The following is a 16,465-nucleotide window of genomic DNA, read 5'->3' on the forward strand; positions in this document are numbered from 1 at the left end:
TCATACTTGTTTTTTTTTTTTCCCTTTTTCTTCATCTTAACCGTTCCAAAACAAACAAACAAATAAACATATACATTTTTTCCTAGGCAGTGAATCCAGCTAGGCAATTTAGAGTACATCTGTGCAGTATGTTCTGTGTGTTGAACTCATTATTTAGGGGCTCCACATTAGGAATGTGTTTCTCCTAAGTTTACTTCTTAGTCATAGGGTTTGGGGCCCATGGGTATAGGGAGTCATGCGGGGACATGGGGGGTTACAGCTATAATATAATATTTATGAGCACAAATAGTGAAAATTGTAGCTCTTCTTGTTACATTGATCCCTTTACCATTATGTGATGCCCTTCTTTGTCTTTTGGGATCTTTGTTGGTTTGGTTTAAAGTCTGTTTTATCAGAGATTAGGATTGCAACCGCTGTTTTTTTTTTTTTTTTTTTTTTCGCTTTCCATTTGCTTGGTAAATATTTCTCCATCCCTTTATTTTGAGCCTATGTGTGTCTCTGCACGTGAGATGGGTCTCCTGAATACAGCACACCGATGGGTCTTGATTCTATCCAATTTGCCAGTCTATGTCTTTTAATTGGGGCATTTAGCCCCTTTACATTTAAGGTTAATATTGTTTATGTGTGGCACCTTTATGTTTTTTTTTCTTTTTTGCTCATTGAATGCATTATCTTAGTTCTCCAAAAGGATACTGTTGTTCATTAACCTCTTTAGAGTCATCATAAAAGAATTTTCCATGTAGGTAATAGGCTTTATGTTAAGATATTTTTTAACATTAATTATCATTTTATTTTCAACTAAAAATCATCTTTTTGGTACTTTTAATTAAGAGATATATTGGGTCTTTCAGCCCAAACGTAGACTTGGAATCAATATAATGCATTTATAAAAAACAAAGTGGTAATCTTTGGGAAATCTATTATAATTTGGGCTAGGTGGCTTGTTCTTTAAGCAGTCCCATGATTAGCTGCCTGGTTTTGTCATTTCCATTATGATTCTCTGCTTATCTGACCATCATAGACACCTTTTTAAACATTTTATTTTCTTATGTTTTGCTTAAATTTTCAGATATCTTTGGCACAAGCTAATTGAAATGAACCTTTACCCATAAAATAGTACTTAAAGTAAGAGAGGAAAGTTTATTTTCTAGTGTATATAGAAGGCTTCTTGGTAGTGAATATATAAAAAGTCTGTCACTTGTTCTAGAAGGAAAGATCAGTCATGATTTTCCTAGAGACGGAATCAGCATAAACAAAACAAGAATTTCAAGACCGTATTATAACTTAGGAAGTTTCCTAGGTTTAATCTGTTTTTGCATTGAGATCATTTGCTTCACACATACAACTCATAAACATTGCTGATTGGGAGTCTGATAGGAAGCTTTACAATTCAGTTGTAGTGATCTCTATTTTGTGTAGTTCTAGTTTTGATTGACTCAATACCATTAACTTAGAAGAGTGGAAAACAAATGTGAGGGGGAAAGAAGGAATGCAGTTAAAAGATAGCAAACTGGAAGTAATTATAAGGCTTTTCTCCTTAGTAGTACGTAAATGATTATAGAAAACGGTTTGATCGATGCTAGGAGATAGGAAGGGCTATATAATAAAAATATTCTAAAACCTCTTGTACATTTTTTTCACAGTCTGACTGCCCATACTCAGAAAAAGTTCCAAGTATTAAAATTCCAATGGACATCATGGAACAGCAACCTTTCCTAAGCGATAGCAAACCTTCCGACAGTGAGTAGAACTAACCTCTTGAATGCTTGCTTGAATATGATTTGCACTTACAGAGAAAACACTTTAGAATTGCCATCTGCATTAACTTTCCCTCGATTTTGTTTTTCCTTTTTCTATGAGAAGATTTACATTTAATTATAATAAAACTTTATTTTTACATACCCTAAGCTTCACTCTTCCTTTTATCCATAACCTTTTAAATTTTTATTTGGTAGTCTTTTCTCTTACCCAGATCATCCCCAGTTTTTCCAATTGCTAAATTAATACCCATGCTTTTAATTGACTTTTTTTTTCTGTTGGTATTTAGAATTGCAGCTTATAATACTACATCACTGTCACCGTTTGTCTTCCTTAGGTTTTAACTAGTGATCAAATCAGCTCAAAAGAGAAATTGCATCATTGGTCTCTCAGTGATCAATAAATCAATTGTTAATATTGAGAATTTGGAAAAATTTAATTTTGATTAAATTAGCAGTCATGAAGTATTAGTACAACTTTCTAGATATAACTTATATGTATTTGCTTTCTAATCTCTTCATTCTCCCTTTTGCTATTTCAAAATTATTATTATAACTGCACTGATCTTTCTAGGGTGATAGCCTGGTGGCTACGGTGCGATGGTTTGTGACATTTTTTTCTTCTGTAATTGAATTAACAGGCCACTTAGTAATATTAGTGACCATTTCAGACTTTCCCAATAGCAGGTAGCAATTGCCATCAAGCTACTTTCTACTTTGCGTTCTTATTGAAGAAAATGCATCCTTTTAGATTCAGATGCACTTCAGAGTACACCGATCTGTTACAGAAAAAGACAGTTAAGACACTTTTATTTCTATTTTACCATGCCACCTCAACTACAATAAGAGATTACTGTTACCAAGAAAAGTTTGGAATGAATGTCTATTGATAAAAAATAATGGGTATATTAGTTATCAATCATTGAGTAACAAATTACCATAAAACTCAGCAGCTTAAAACAACAAACATGTTTTCTTACACAATTCCTGACATTCAGGAATGCAGGGGCAGCTGATTTTGGTTCTGGCTCAGAGTCTCTCATGAGATTGCCAGAGCTGTCAAGCTGTCAGCTGGGGCTGAGTCTCTGAAGACTGTTTTTTTTTTTTTTTCCAGGAAGAAATGAAAGGATGATTTGAAAATTATAGTATACTCCACAGTGTGGGAGTGGGCCCAAGAACAGGGACTCAAGGACCCCATTACAAAATTTTGGGGAGTTTAAATACCCTCTACTTGGGGTACGCCCTATGTAAATGGAGAGGATGAAGTAAAGTTACAAACTCATTTATTTGGCCTACGCCCCATGGAGAGGATATTTCCTGTCATAGCTGAAGTGTGAATTGGCCTTATGTTCCCTGCCTACAGACACTGTTTTCCTGCCTCATCTCCTCACGGAGAGATGTGATCTCCATAAATCTTCATGGGAGGCAGAGAGACCGATGGTCTTTTTTCTGTAACTGCTTCATGCTGGCTTGGGGCATACTCCTACCTATTGGGGATCCCTGAACTCTCACCCTGCTCTGTCTAGTGGAGGCAGGGTAGCTTCTTGATGGCCAGGGTGTTGTCTTCACCTGGAACTGGCTGGAACCTTTGTTGTGTGATCATCTGAAGCTTGATGGTCTCTAGGCAAGAGGAAATGAACTTGGTTAAAAAGGGGAAATTTTTTTAAACAAAAGTCTGGGAAGCCATTCTTTTGAACTAAGCTCATGCACTGGGCCCCAACAGACCAAATCAAAGCAAAATGAAGTCATTTGTGCTAAGACTGTAAGGAAACACATGAATTCCAGAACAGAACAGGTTGTGTTTCTTCTTCTGCAAATCTCTGTAACAAACATTCTTGACAGCATAGGTATCCACCCCCTGAGGTTCCCATTAAATATTTTAGTGTCTGAAGCTGGGGATCTGCTTCTAAAAGCACACTCATGGGGCCCTTGGCATGACATTTGTTTTTTTACCTGTGGGTATCTCCGTAGGGCTGCCCATGATATGGCCTCCCTCAGAGCCAGTGATAAAACAGAAAGAAACCAAGACAGAAGCTGCAGTCTTTTATAACTAAATCTCAGAAGTAACAGACCATTACTTCTGTCATATTCTGGTGGTTATGCAGCCCCACACTGTTAACACTGGGAAGGAATTACACAAAGTCATAAATACCAGGAGACAGGGATCACTGAGAGCCATCTTGGAGGCTGGCTACCAGCCTGGATTTGAAGAACAAAGAACTAAAGCAGTCTTACCTTTGGTGTCCAGTTTGTAACCTACAACTTGTAACCGAGGCTAATTTCTGCTAACCCCTATTAATGGGGTTTGGTTATGAATTTCTTTTTGAGTTTAAACTCCTCAAACCATGTTCCAACTTCATTTTTTATCTGTGGAACATTAATAGCAAAAGCACAGTGTAACAGACATGTGCCTAGCATGTATGTGTTCTGTTGGCATCATAACCTGGTATAGCCCCTTATAAATAAATGTAAAAGCTATTTTTTAAAAAAATTACTAGCCAGAATTTGAGGCTCATGGAAAAAGTTTATGTGCCATTTGCCCTTCATCCTCTCAAAACCCCTTTTAAAGGATAAATTGCAAGTTGATGTGATATTAGAAGTTTACTTAAACAAAATACACTTGAGCATTTTGCCTGAAATGTTTCCTAATGTCATGTTTATCTTTATAATCCATGATGAAAGAACAAAACTGATAGAAGTAGTGTTGCAGTATGAGTAAGTGCCTCAAAAAAAGTCTTTTTTTCCTTATGAACAACAGCAGGCAAACCTAGGAATACTGAAGATGGAAGGAAATCCAAAGGCAAGCCTTAGACATTAAGAGAATGCTATCACCCTCTAAAAGTTATTTGCTTCTTATCCTTCTCACTGACAAGACAACAGTGATCCATCCCAGAAAACCTAAAGTAAAGGAAATGAAGTGATTTTGTCTTCATCACACTAGAGTCTTAGCTTAATACATTGTTTATTGAGATGCCTAAACTTGTCTTTTTTACCCTTACCAGTTATGGAAGATGCATCAATTTTGTGAAGATTTTGCTTTATACTTCACCAAAGATGTACCATTTATGTTTTTAAAAAATTTTGTTTTCCAGGAGAAAGATCACCAACATTCCTTGAACGCCACACATCATGCTGATAAAATTCCTTTCCTTCAGTCACTCAGTATGCCAAGGTAAAGGAGAGCCCAGTATTTTATGTTTTTCTGTGGGATAATTGCCCCACAGAAATGTAGTTAATGGTGGGTTATTGACAGAACTTCTTGTTCTCCTTTGTCTCTATTATTTATCTTAAATAAATTACCCAGTGACCAAAACTTGTTCCAGCTTTTACTAGTAGAAAGCATTCTAAGAGACCTACTTACTCGTACAAATAATGGAATCTTTCAGTATCATTAAGTTACAACCCAGGATCAACATTAGCTTTTTAAATTTCAGTATCATCCCTGATTTGAAGAGGTAACTGGCACTTTCTGACAGTTCTTCTCCAGTGGTTTCTTTCCCTCTTAACAAAGTTCGAGAGATTTCAGATTCTACTTGATTTTCTGAAATCTCTGAATGTTTTTATTATGTCAGTCTTTTTGTCCTTTAATTTCTGACAGCATTACCCACCTGGTAGTACCTCTTTTCCTTTTGTGTTTGTTGTTTTTATTATTTTAATCTAGGTATGAGATCTTATGAAGTTTTTTACTTGAATTTCTTGACCCTACTGGTAACCTTCATCCCATTTAAAATGTTTGTTTTTAATACACAAAGAGGATATAAATATTAAAAGAGAACAAAGAAGGACACATTTGATTTCTATACAATGCATAAACATTTGACAGATGATGAAGGAAATATCTGATTTACTTACTACTTTTTTTTTTCCTTTTTCTCTAGTCCTCCTAGAACTCCAGTAAAAGTTGTGCCTCAAATTAGAATAGAACTTGAGCCTGAAGACAATGATTATTTCTGGAGGAGCAAGGGAACAGAAACTACATTGTAACCTGTTTGTCTTTCTTAAAACTGACATTTGTTGTTAATGTCGTTTGTTTTTGTTTGGCTGTTTGTTTATTTTTTAACTTGTATTTTGTCTCAGTTTTTGGTCACAGGCCAAATAATACAGCGCTCTCTCTGCTTCTCTCTTGCATAGATACAATCAAGACAATAGTGCACCGTTCCTTAAAAACAGCATCTGAGGAATCCCCCTTTTGTTCTTAAGCTTTCAGATGTGTCCTTTGATAACCAAATTCTGTCACTCAAGACACAGACACGCACAGACCCTGTCCTTTGCCTCTATTAAGCAGAGGCTGGAAGTATTAAGGATTTTGTAACACCTTTTATGAAAATATTGAAGGAACTTAAAACTTTAGCTTTGGAGCCGTGCTTACTGGCTTGTCTTTGTCTGGTAGAACAAACCTTGACCTCCAGACAGAGTCCCTTCTCACTTATAGAGCTCTCCGGGACTGGAAAAAGTGCTGCTATTTTAACTTGCTCTTGCTTGTAAACCCTAATCTTAGAGTTATCAAAAGAAGAAAAAACTGAAGGTACTTTACTCCCTATAGAGAAACCATTGCCATCATTGTAGCAAGTGCTGGAATGTCCCTTTTCTCCTATGCAACTTTTTTTAACCCTTTAATGAACTTATCTGTTGAGTACATTGAAGAATATTTTTCTTCCTAGATTTTGTTGTTTAAATTATGGGGCCTAACCTGCCACTTATTTTTTGTCAATTTTTAAAACTTTTTTTTAATTACTGTAAAGAAAATGAATTTTTTCCTGCAGCAGGAAACATAGTTTTGAGTAGTTCTACCTCTTATTTGTAGCTGCCAGGCTTTCTGTAAAAATTGTATTGTATATAATGTGATTTTTACACATACATACACACACAAATACACAATCTCTAGGGTAAGCCAGAAGGCAAGATCAGATTAAAAACACCATGTTTCTAAGCATCAATTTTTCCCTTTCTTTAAAAGAAACTTAACTGTTCTATGACGGAGATTGAGGGAGAAGAGACAAACTCCTATGTCATGAGAATAACCGATGTTCTGATAATAGTAGCATCTGGGTACAGATGCTGATTGTATTACCACGTCAATGTCCTATGCAGTATTGTTAGACATTTTCTCATTTTGAAATATTTGTGTGTTTGTGTATGTGCTCTGTGCCATGGCTGGTGTATATATGTGCAATGTTAGAAGGCAAAAGAGTGATGGTAGGCAGAGGGCAAAGTCATTGAGTCTCTTATGCCAGTTTTCATAAAACCCAAACCATATGAAAAAATCCATTAAGGGTCCAAGAAGTCTGTCCATATGAAAATGAGGGTAAATATAGTTTATTTCCCAGGTATCAGTCATTATAATTGATATAATAGCTCTTACATGCAATATACAATTCATAGGAATATGAATAGCCCATTTACACATCTATAAAATGTAATGGGATTGCAGAGCTGCAGAGTACAGTGTAACAGTACTCTCATGCAGTTTTTTTCAGGATGCAAAGGCAATTATTCTTTGTAAGTGGGACATTTAGAATATATTTGTGTACATATTATATGTATGTATATTTCAAAGTACCACACTGAAAATTAGACATTTATTAACCACATTTAACATGGTATTTAAAGGTAATATTTTTAATATGATACATTACATATTGTGAATGTATTCCAAAAAAACATTTTAAATGTTAAAATTATAATTTTGGATTCATATAACCACAACTGTGATATATCCAACTATTACCAGTTGTTGAGGGGTATACTAGAAGCAGAATGAAACCACATTTTTTGGTTTGATAATATGCACTTACTGACTCCCACTCATTGTTATGTTAATTAATTATTCTGTCTCCTTGTGATTTTGATCACAAAAATTTTATTATCCTGAGTTAGCTGTTACTTTTACAGTATCTGATACTCCTAAAACTTTTAACTTATACAAATTAGTCAATAATGACCCCAATTTTTTCATTAAAATAATAGTGGCGAATTATATGTTATTGTGTTAAAACCTCACCTGCCAAATTCTGGCTTCACATTTTTATTTAGGGCTATCCTTAAAATGATTATTCTATATTATCTAGCTTTCTATTACCCTAATATAAACCGGTATAAGAAGACTTTTCTTTTTTCTTTATGCATGGAAGCATCAATAAATTATTTAAAAACCATGTATAGTAAATTCAGCTTAACCTATGATCTTAAGTTAAAGGTACTTTTGTTTTATAAAAGCTCTAGATAAAACATTTTTTTCTGATCATGAATCAAGTATCTGTGGTTTCATGCTCCTCTTTATACCTTTCAAAGAACTCCTGAAGCAACTTAACTCATCATTTCAGCCTCTGAGTAGAGGTAAAACCTATGTGTACTTCTGTTTATGATCCATATTGATATTTATGACATGAACACAGAATAGTACCTTACATTTGCTAAACAGACAGTTAATATCAAATCCTTTCAATATTCTGGGAACCCAGGGAAGTTTTTAAAAATGTCATTACTTTCAAAGGAACAGCAGTAGTTAACCAAACTAACAAGCAAAACCTGAGGTTTACCTAGTGACACCAAATTATCAGTATTTTAACTGAATTTACCCATTGACTAAGAATGAACCAGATTTGGTGGTGGTTTTGTTTCTATGCAAACTGGACACAAATTACAACAGTAAATTTTTTTATAAATGTTTCTCCCTTCTCCATGATGTGACTTCCAGAGATAAAGGATTCAAAAGATAAAGACAAAGTACGCTTAGAGTTGTAAACCAGAAAGTCCTGTCTGTGGTTGCAGAAACACTGTTGGAAGAAAAGAGATGACTAAGTCAAGTGTCTGTCTGCCTTATCAAAAGAGCAAAAATGCCTCTGGTTTTGTGTTTGGGAGAAAAATATCTTGGACACACTGTTTTCCTTGATAAAAGTCATCTTCTCTACTGTGTGAAATGAATACTTGGAATTCTAATTGTTTTGTGTGCCAGGGGCAGTAATGTCCTAGCCTCTTCTCCCAGTCAAGGTTGAGGAGTGGGGCTGGGGAGAGGACTTAACTGACTTAAGAAGTAGGAAAACAAAAACCTCTCTCCTCAGCCTTCCACCTTCAAGAGAGGAGGAAAAACAGTTGTCTGCTGTCTGTAATTCAGTTTGCGTGTATTTTATGCTCATGCACCAACCCATACAGAGTAAATCTTTTATCAACTATATGCTGGTGTTTAATAGAGAATGATTGTCTTCCGAGTTTTTTGGTTCCTTTTTTAACTGTGTTAAAGTACTTGAAATGTCTTGACTGCTGACTATATTTTAAAAACAAAATGAAATAATTTGAGTTGTATTACAGAGGTTGACATTGTTCAGGGATGGGACAAAGCCTTCTTCAACCCTTTTCATACTACTTAACGATTTTGGTGCAGGAACCTGAGATTTTCTGATTTATATTTCATGATATTTCACATTTGCTCTTCACAGCATGAGCATGAAGCCCAGTGGCACCAAATGGCTGGGTACAATCAAGTAATATTTTGTAGCACTGCACTATCTGAAAGGCCATGAGTTTTCAGATGATTTCATTGAGCTTCATTGCAGCCTGAAATTTTAAAAAAGTTTCGTAATACGCCAACCAGTCAAGTTGTGTTTTGGCCAGAGATTTAGATTTGTCCAATTTCCTGGCTCATTTCATTGTGCTCTGTGGGTACGTATAAAAAGCAAGAATTCTGTTTCCTAGGCAAATATTGCAACTCAGGGCTAAAGTCATCTAGTGAAACTTTTAGAGCCAGAAGTAACTTTGTCCCAGTCCTACAATGTGAAAAGAGTGAATAGTTGCCTCTTTTTAGCCATTTTCATGGCTGGTACATATTCGTACACATTACTTTTCAGAATCAATACGCACTTTCAGATATTCTTATTTTTATTCTCTTAAGTCTTTATTAACTTTGGAGAGAGAAATGATGCATCTTTTTATTTTAAATGAAGTAGATCAACATGGTGGAACAAAATGATAAAGAACAGAAAACATTTCAATATATTACTAATAACTTTTTCCAATATCAATCCTAAAATTCCTATAACATAATATTTTACAGTTTTATGAAGCTTTCTATTGTGACTTTTATGGAATTAAGAGATGAAGAAGATGAGATATTTTAGCATTTATATTTTTCAAAATTATATGTATACTTAAAATAAAGTAACTTTATGCATTTATGAGTGTCAAGTGTTTCTGTTCAACTCCTCAAATAATTGTTAAATGCCCACTGTTTTACTTCTTTGGGTGCTGCAGGGAATACAAAGCTGATCAAGTCAGAGTCTCTGTCCCCAGATCGCTTTAGTTACTCCAGGCAGGAGGATAAAATTAGTGTCCAAATTATATTTTTAAAAATATTATAAGAATTATCTAAGTATTAATGAAATGCTATTATGCAAAGATTCGAAGCAAGAAAAAATAGGTCCAACTAACAGCAATAGGAATTTTTTTTGAGAAGATAGTATTGTCTTCTTTTACAAAGTTAGTGAAATATAAAATACCACTTTCTTGAATCCAGAATGAGATATACAGTAAATTAATTCTCAAAACAAAACAAAACAACAAAAAACAAACTGCTAAGCACAATAAGTACTTATTAAAAAATAATTGTTCAATTGAATGAAATCTTAGAATGATTTTTCACAGAAGATACATTATATACACTTTTGCTGGGCCTATCCAAGGTTTTGTGTAATATTTAAAATTCTCTAGGTAGCTTCAGTCCAAAATTATAATCAGAGAGTGGTGGTGTTGGGTGGGGAGCAGGGGGGACCAAATAATAGAAGTGATGAAAGAGAACTTCTGGTTGCAGTAAAAGGTGACGTAAAAACAAAAATAATGAGGCAGTAACATTGGCTCAATCTTTCAATCTGAAAACTTAACAGAATCACTCTGAGCATGAGGGGACTGATAGTGGTGGCGATAATGGGGGCTAGGGAATGGGATTTGGATTTTATCATTGAGCTGAGAGAAGCAGCAGAAGCCACACACAGAATAAATTCTAATATGGGAGAATATGAATTTTCAGCATACACACAGAAGATTCATTAAATAATATTGCCATGCATAACAATAAAAGTTGAGAAATTAGATCAAATTATATTTAGTATATTATGAAAAAGAGTATACTTTTGCATGTGTTTTTGCATTTTTACCAACCCTTCATTATGCCATATAGCCTACCTGACCCCCCTGAGAACTAGGAGGTAGAACACAAAACCCTCTGAGATACCAAATCATCTTTCTCAAGGTCTAGGTATGACAGCTTGAGCACCTTAGATCTCAAATCCTCATTCAGAATATATTTATGCTCATTTAATTCAAAATGTTAACAAGCTCGGTCATCTATAGATATCTTAAAATGGAGGAAATTAGAAACAACAGAGAAAACTATTGATAAGAGAATTGATGTAGCAAGAATAGCTTAGTCTTGAAAGGAAGAAAGAAGATATTTAAAAGCTGTATAAAATATATTCTAATACTTTTTTTATTATTATACTTTAAGTTTTAGGGTACATGTGCACAACATGCAGGTTTGTTACATATGTATACATGTGCCATGTTGGTGTGCTGCACCCATTAACTCGTCATTTAGCATTAGGTATATCTCCTAATGCTATCCCTTCTGCCTCCCCCTACCCCACAACAGTCCCCGATGTGTGATGTTCCCCTTCCTGTGTCCATGTGTTCTCATTGTTCAATTCCCACCTATGAGTGAGAACATGTGGTGTTTGGTTTTTTTGTCCTTACAATAGTTTGCTGAGAATGATGGTTTCCAGCTTCATCCATGTCCCTACAAAGGACATGAACTCATCCTTTTATATGGCTGCATAGTATTCCATGGTATATATGTGCCACATTTTCTTAATCCAGTCTATCATTGTTGGACATTTGGGTTGGTTCCAAGTCTTTGCTATTGTGAATAGTGCCGCAATAAACATACGTGTGCATGTGTCTTTATAGCAGCGTGATTTATAATCCTTTGGGTATATACCCAGTAATGGGATGGCTGGATCAAATGGTATTTCTAGTTCTAGATCCTAGAGGAATCGCCACACCGACTTCTACAGTGGTTGAACTAGTTTACGGTCTCACCAACAGTGTAAAAGTGTTCCCATTTCTCCACATCCTCTCCAGCACCTGTTGTTTCCTGACTTTTTAATGATTGCCATTCTAACTGGTGTGCGATGGTATCTCATTGTGGTTTTGATTTGCATTTCTCTGATGGCCAGTGATGATGAGCATTTTTTCATGTGTCTTTTGGCCGCATAAATGTCTTCTTTTGAGAAGGGTCTGTTCATATCCTTCGCCCACTTTTTGATGGGGTTTTTTGTTTTTTTCTTGTAAATTTGTTGGAGTTCATTGTAGATTCTGGATATTAGCCCTTTGTCAGATGAGTAGGTTGCAAAAATTTTCTCCCATTCTGTAGGTTGCCTGTTCACTCTGATGGTAGTTTCTTTTGCTGTGCAGAAGCTCTTTAGTTTAATGAGATCCCATTTGTCAATTTTGGCTTTTGTTGCCATTGCTTTTGGTGTTTTAGACATGAAGTCCTTGCCCATGCCTATATCCTGAATGGTATTGCCTATGTTTTCTTCTAGGGTTTTTATGGTTTTAGGTCTAACATGTAAGTCTTTAATCCATCTTGAATTAATTTTTGTGTAAGATGTAAGGAAGGGATCCAGTTTCAGCTTTCTACATATGGCTAGCCAGTTTTCCCAGCACCATTTCTTAAATAGGGAATCCTTTCCCCATTGCTTGTTTTCGTCAGGTTTGTCAAAGATCAGATAGTTGTAGATATGCGGCATTATTTCTGATGGCTCTGTTCTGTTCCATTGGTTTATATCTCTGTTTTGGTACCAGTACCATGCTGTTTTGGTTACTGTAGCCTTGTAGTATAGTTTGAAGTCAGGTAGCATGATGCCTCCAGCTTTGTTCTTTTGGCTTAGGATTGACTTGGCAACGCAGGCTCTTTTTTGGTTCCATATGAACTTTAAAGTAGTTTTTTCCAATTCTGTGAAGAAAGTCATTGGTAGCTTGATAGGGATGGCATTGGATCTATAAATGACCTTGGGCAGTATGGCAATTTTCACGATATCGATTCTTCCTACCCATGAGCATGGAATATTCTTCCATTTGTTTGTATCCTCTTTTATTTCATTGAGCAGCAGTTTGTAGTTCTCCTTGAAGAGGTCCTTCACATCCCTTGTAAGTTGGATTCTTAGGTATTTTATTCTCTTTGAAGCAATTGTGAATGGGAGTTCGCTCATGATTTGGCTCTGTGTTTGTCTGTTATTGGTGTATAAGAATGCTTGTGATTTTTGCACATTGATTTTGTGTCCTGAGACTTTGCCGAAGTTGCCTATCAGCTTAAGGAGATTTGGGGCCGAGACAATGGGGTTTTCTAGATATACAATCATGTCATCTGCAAACAGAGACAATTTGACTTCCTCTTTTCCTAATTGAATGCCCTTTATTTCCTTCTCCTGCCTGATTGCCCTGGCCACAACTTCCAACACTATGTTGAATAGGAGTGATGAGAGAGGACATCCCTGTCTTGTGCCAGTTTTCAAAGGGAATAGTTCCAGTTTCTGCTCATTCAGTATGATACTGGCTGTGGGTTTGTCATAAATAGCTCTTATTGTTTTGAGATACGTCCCACCAATACCTAATTTATTGAGAGTTTTTAGCATGAAGCGTTGTTGAATTTTATCAAAGGCCTTTTCTGCATCTATTGAGATAATCATGTGGTTTTTGTCTTTGGTTCTGTTTATATGCTGGATTACGTTTGTTGATTTTCATATGTTGAACCAGCCTTGCATCGCAGGGATGAAGCCCACTGGATCATGATGGATAAGCTTTTTGATGTGTTGCTGGATTCGGTTTGCCAGTATTTTATTAAGGATTTTTGCATCGATGTTCATCAGGAATATTGGTCTAAAATTCTCTTTTTTTGTGTGTCTCTGCCAGGCTTTGGTATCAGGATGATGTTGGCCTCGTAAAATGAGTCAGGGAGGATTCCCTCTTTTTCTATTGACTGGAATAGTTTCAGAAGGAATGGTACCAGCTCCTCCTTGTACCTCTGGTAGAATTCGGCTGTGAATCCATCTAGTCCTGGACTTTTTTTGGTTGGTAAGCATTAATTATTGCCTCAATTTCAGAGCCTGTTATTGGTCTCTTCAGAGATTCAACTTCTTCCTGGTTTAGTCTTGGGACAGTGTATGTGTCAAGGAATTTATCCATTTTTTCTAGATTTTCTAGTTTATTTGCGTAGAGGTGTTTGTAATATTCTCTGATGGTAGTTTGTATTTCTGTGGGATCGGTGGTGATATCCCCTTTATCATTTTTTATTGCATCTATTTGATTCTTCTCTCTTTTTTTCTTTATTAATCTTGCTAGCGGTCTATCAATTTTGTTGATCCTCTCAAAAAACCAGCTCCTGGATTCATTTATTTTTTGAAGAGTTTTTTGTGTCTCTATATCCTTCAGTTCTGCTCTGATCTTAGTTATTTCTTGCCTTCTGCTAGCTTTTGAATGTGTCTGCTTTTGCTTCTCTAGTTCTTTTAATTGTGATGTTAGGGTGTCAATTTTGGATCTCTCCTGCTTTCTCTTGTGGGCATTTAGCGCTATGAATTTCCCTCTACACACTGCTTTGAATGTTTCCCAGAGATTCTGGTATGTTGTGTCTTTGTTCTCATTGGTTTCAAAGAACATCTTTATTTCTGCCTTCCTTTTGTTATGTACCCAGTAGTCATTCAGGAGCAGGTTGTTCAATTTCCATGTAGTTGAGCAGTTTTGAATGAGTTTCTTAATCCTGAGTTCTAGTTTGATTGCACTGTGGTCTGAGAGACTGTTGGTTATAATTTCTGTTCTTTTACATTTGCTGAGGAGTGCTTTACTTCCAACTATGTGGTCAGTTTTGGAATAGGTGTGGTGTGGTGCTGAAAAGAATGTATATTCTGTTGATTTGGGGTGGAGAGTTCTGCAGGTGTCTATTAGGTCCACTTGGTGCAGAGCTGAGTTCAATTCCTGGGTATCCTTGTTAACTTTCTGTCTCCTTGATCTGTCTAATGTTGACAGTGGGGTGTTAAAAGTCTCCCATTATTATTGTGTTGGAGTCTACATCTCTTTGTAGGTCACTAAGGACTTGCCTTATGAATCTGGGTGCTCCTGTATTGGGTGCATATATATTTAGGATAGTTAGTTCTTCTTGTTGAATTGATCCCTTTACCATTATGTAATGGCCTTCTTTGTCTCTTTTGATCTTTGTTGGTTTAAAGTCTGTTTTATCAGAGACTAGGATTGCAACCCCTGCCTTTTTTTGTTTTCCATTTGCTTGGTAGATCTTCCTCCATCCCTTTATTTTGAGCCTATGTGTGTCTCCGCACGTGAGATGGGTTTCCTGAATACAGCACACTGATGGGTCTTGACTCTATCCAATTTGCCAGTCTGTGCCTTTTAATTGGAGCATTTAGTCCATTTACATTTAAAGTTAGTATTGTTATGTGTGAATTTGATCCTGTCATTATGATGCTAGCTCGTTATTTTGCTCGTTAGTTGATGCAGTTTCTTCCTAGCCTTGAGGGTCTTTACAATTTGGTATGTTTTTGCAGTGGCTGGTCCTGGTTGTTCCTTTCCATGTTTGGTGCTTCCTTCAGGAGCTCTTTTAGGGCAGGCCTGGTGGTGACAAAATCTCTCAGCATTTGCTCGTCTGTAAAGGATTTTATTTCTCCTTCACTTATGAAGCTTAGTTTGGCTGGATATGAAATTCTGGGTTGAAAATTCTTTTCTTTAAGAATGTTGAATATTGGCCCCCACTCTCTTCTGGGTTGTAGAGTTTCTGCTGAGAGATCAGCTGTTAGTCTGATGGGCGTCACTTTTTGGGTAACCCAACCTTTCTCTCTGGCTGCCCTTAACATTTTTTCCTTCATTTCAACTTTGGTGAATCTGACAATTCTGTGTCTTGGAGTTCCTCTTCTCGAGGAGTATCTTTGTGGTGTTCTCTGTATTTCCTGAATTTGAATGTTGGCCTGCCTTGCTAGATTGGGGAAGTTCTCCTGGATAATAACCTGCAGAGTGTTTTCCAACTTGGTTCCGTTCTCCCCGTCGCTTTCAGGTACACCAATGAGACGTAGATTTGGTCTTTTCACATAGTCCAATATTTCTTGGAGGCTTTGTTCATTTCTTTTTATTCTTTTTTCTCTGAACTTCTCTTCATGCTTCATTTCATTCGTTTCATCTTCCATCGCTGATACCCCTTCTTCCAGTTGATCGCATTGGTTACTGAGGCTTGTGCATTCGTCACATATTTCTCTTGCCATGGTTTTCTGCTCCATCAGGTCCTTTATGGACTTCTCTGCATTGCTTATTCTAGTTATCCATTTGTCTAATTTTTTTTCAAAGTTTTTAACTTCTTTGCCATTGGTTCGAACTTCCTCCTTTAGCTCGGAGTAGTTTGATCTTCTGAAGCCTTCCTCTCTCAACTCGTCATAGTCATTCTCCATCCAGCTTTGTTCCTTTGCTGGTGAGGAGCTGTGTTCCTTTGGAGGAGGAGAGGTGCTCTGATTTTTAGAGTTTCTGGTTTTTCTGCTCTGTTTTTTCTCCATCTTTGTGGTTTTATCTACCTTTGGTCTTTGATGATGGTGACGTACAGATGGGTTTTTGGTGTGGATGTCCTTTTGGTTTGTTAGTTTTCCTTCTAACAGTCAGGACCCTCAGCT

General features: G+C 36.3%; 1 protein-coding gene across 2 annotated transcripts in view; it reads left to right on the forward strand.

Annotated features, from left to right (window-relative positions):
- SLC4A4 (solute carrier family 4 member 4) overlaps positions 1-9,926 on the forward strand; it is a 386,161-nt gene extending 376,235 nt beyond the window's left edge. Inside the window, exons 24-26 of one of the 2 annotated variants that reach the window (XM_054485495.2) lie at positions 1,644-1,740; positions 4,850-4,929; positions 5,636-9,926. In XM_054485495.2, the coding sequence (XP_054341470.1) occupies positions 1,644-1,740; positions 4,850-4,893 (141 nt within the window). In that variant the 3' untranslated portion in view covers positions 4,894-4,929; positions 5,636-9,926. The remainder of the gene's footprint in view (positions 1-1,643; positions 1,741-4,849; positions 4,930-5,635) is intronic. The other variant, XM_054485497.2, reaches the window with a different exon arrangement.
- Positions 9,927-16,465: the final 6,539 nt, after the last annotated feature.

Source organism: Pongo pygmaeus, chromosome 3 (assembly GCF_028885625.2).
Source record: "Pongo pygmaeus isolate AG05252 chromosome 3, NHGRI_mPonPyg2-v2.0_pri, whole genome shotgun sequence".
In the NCBI taxonomy this organism is placed as follows: domain Eukaryota; kingdom Metazoa; phylum Chordata; class Mammalia; order Primates; family Hominidae; genus Pongo; species Pongo pygmaeus.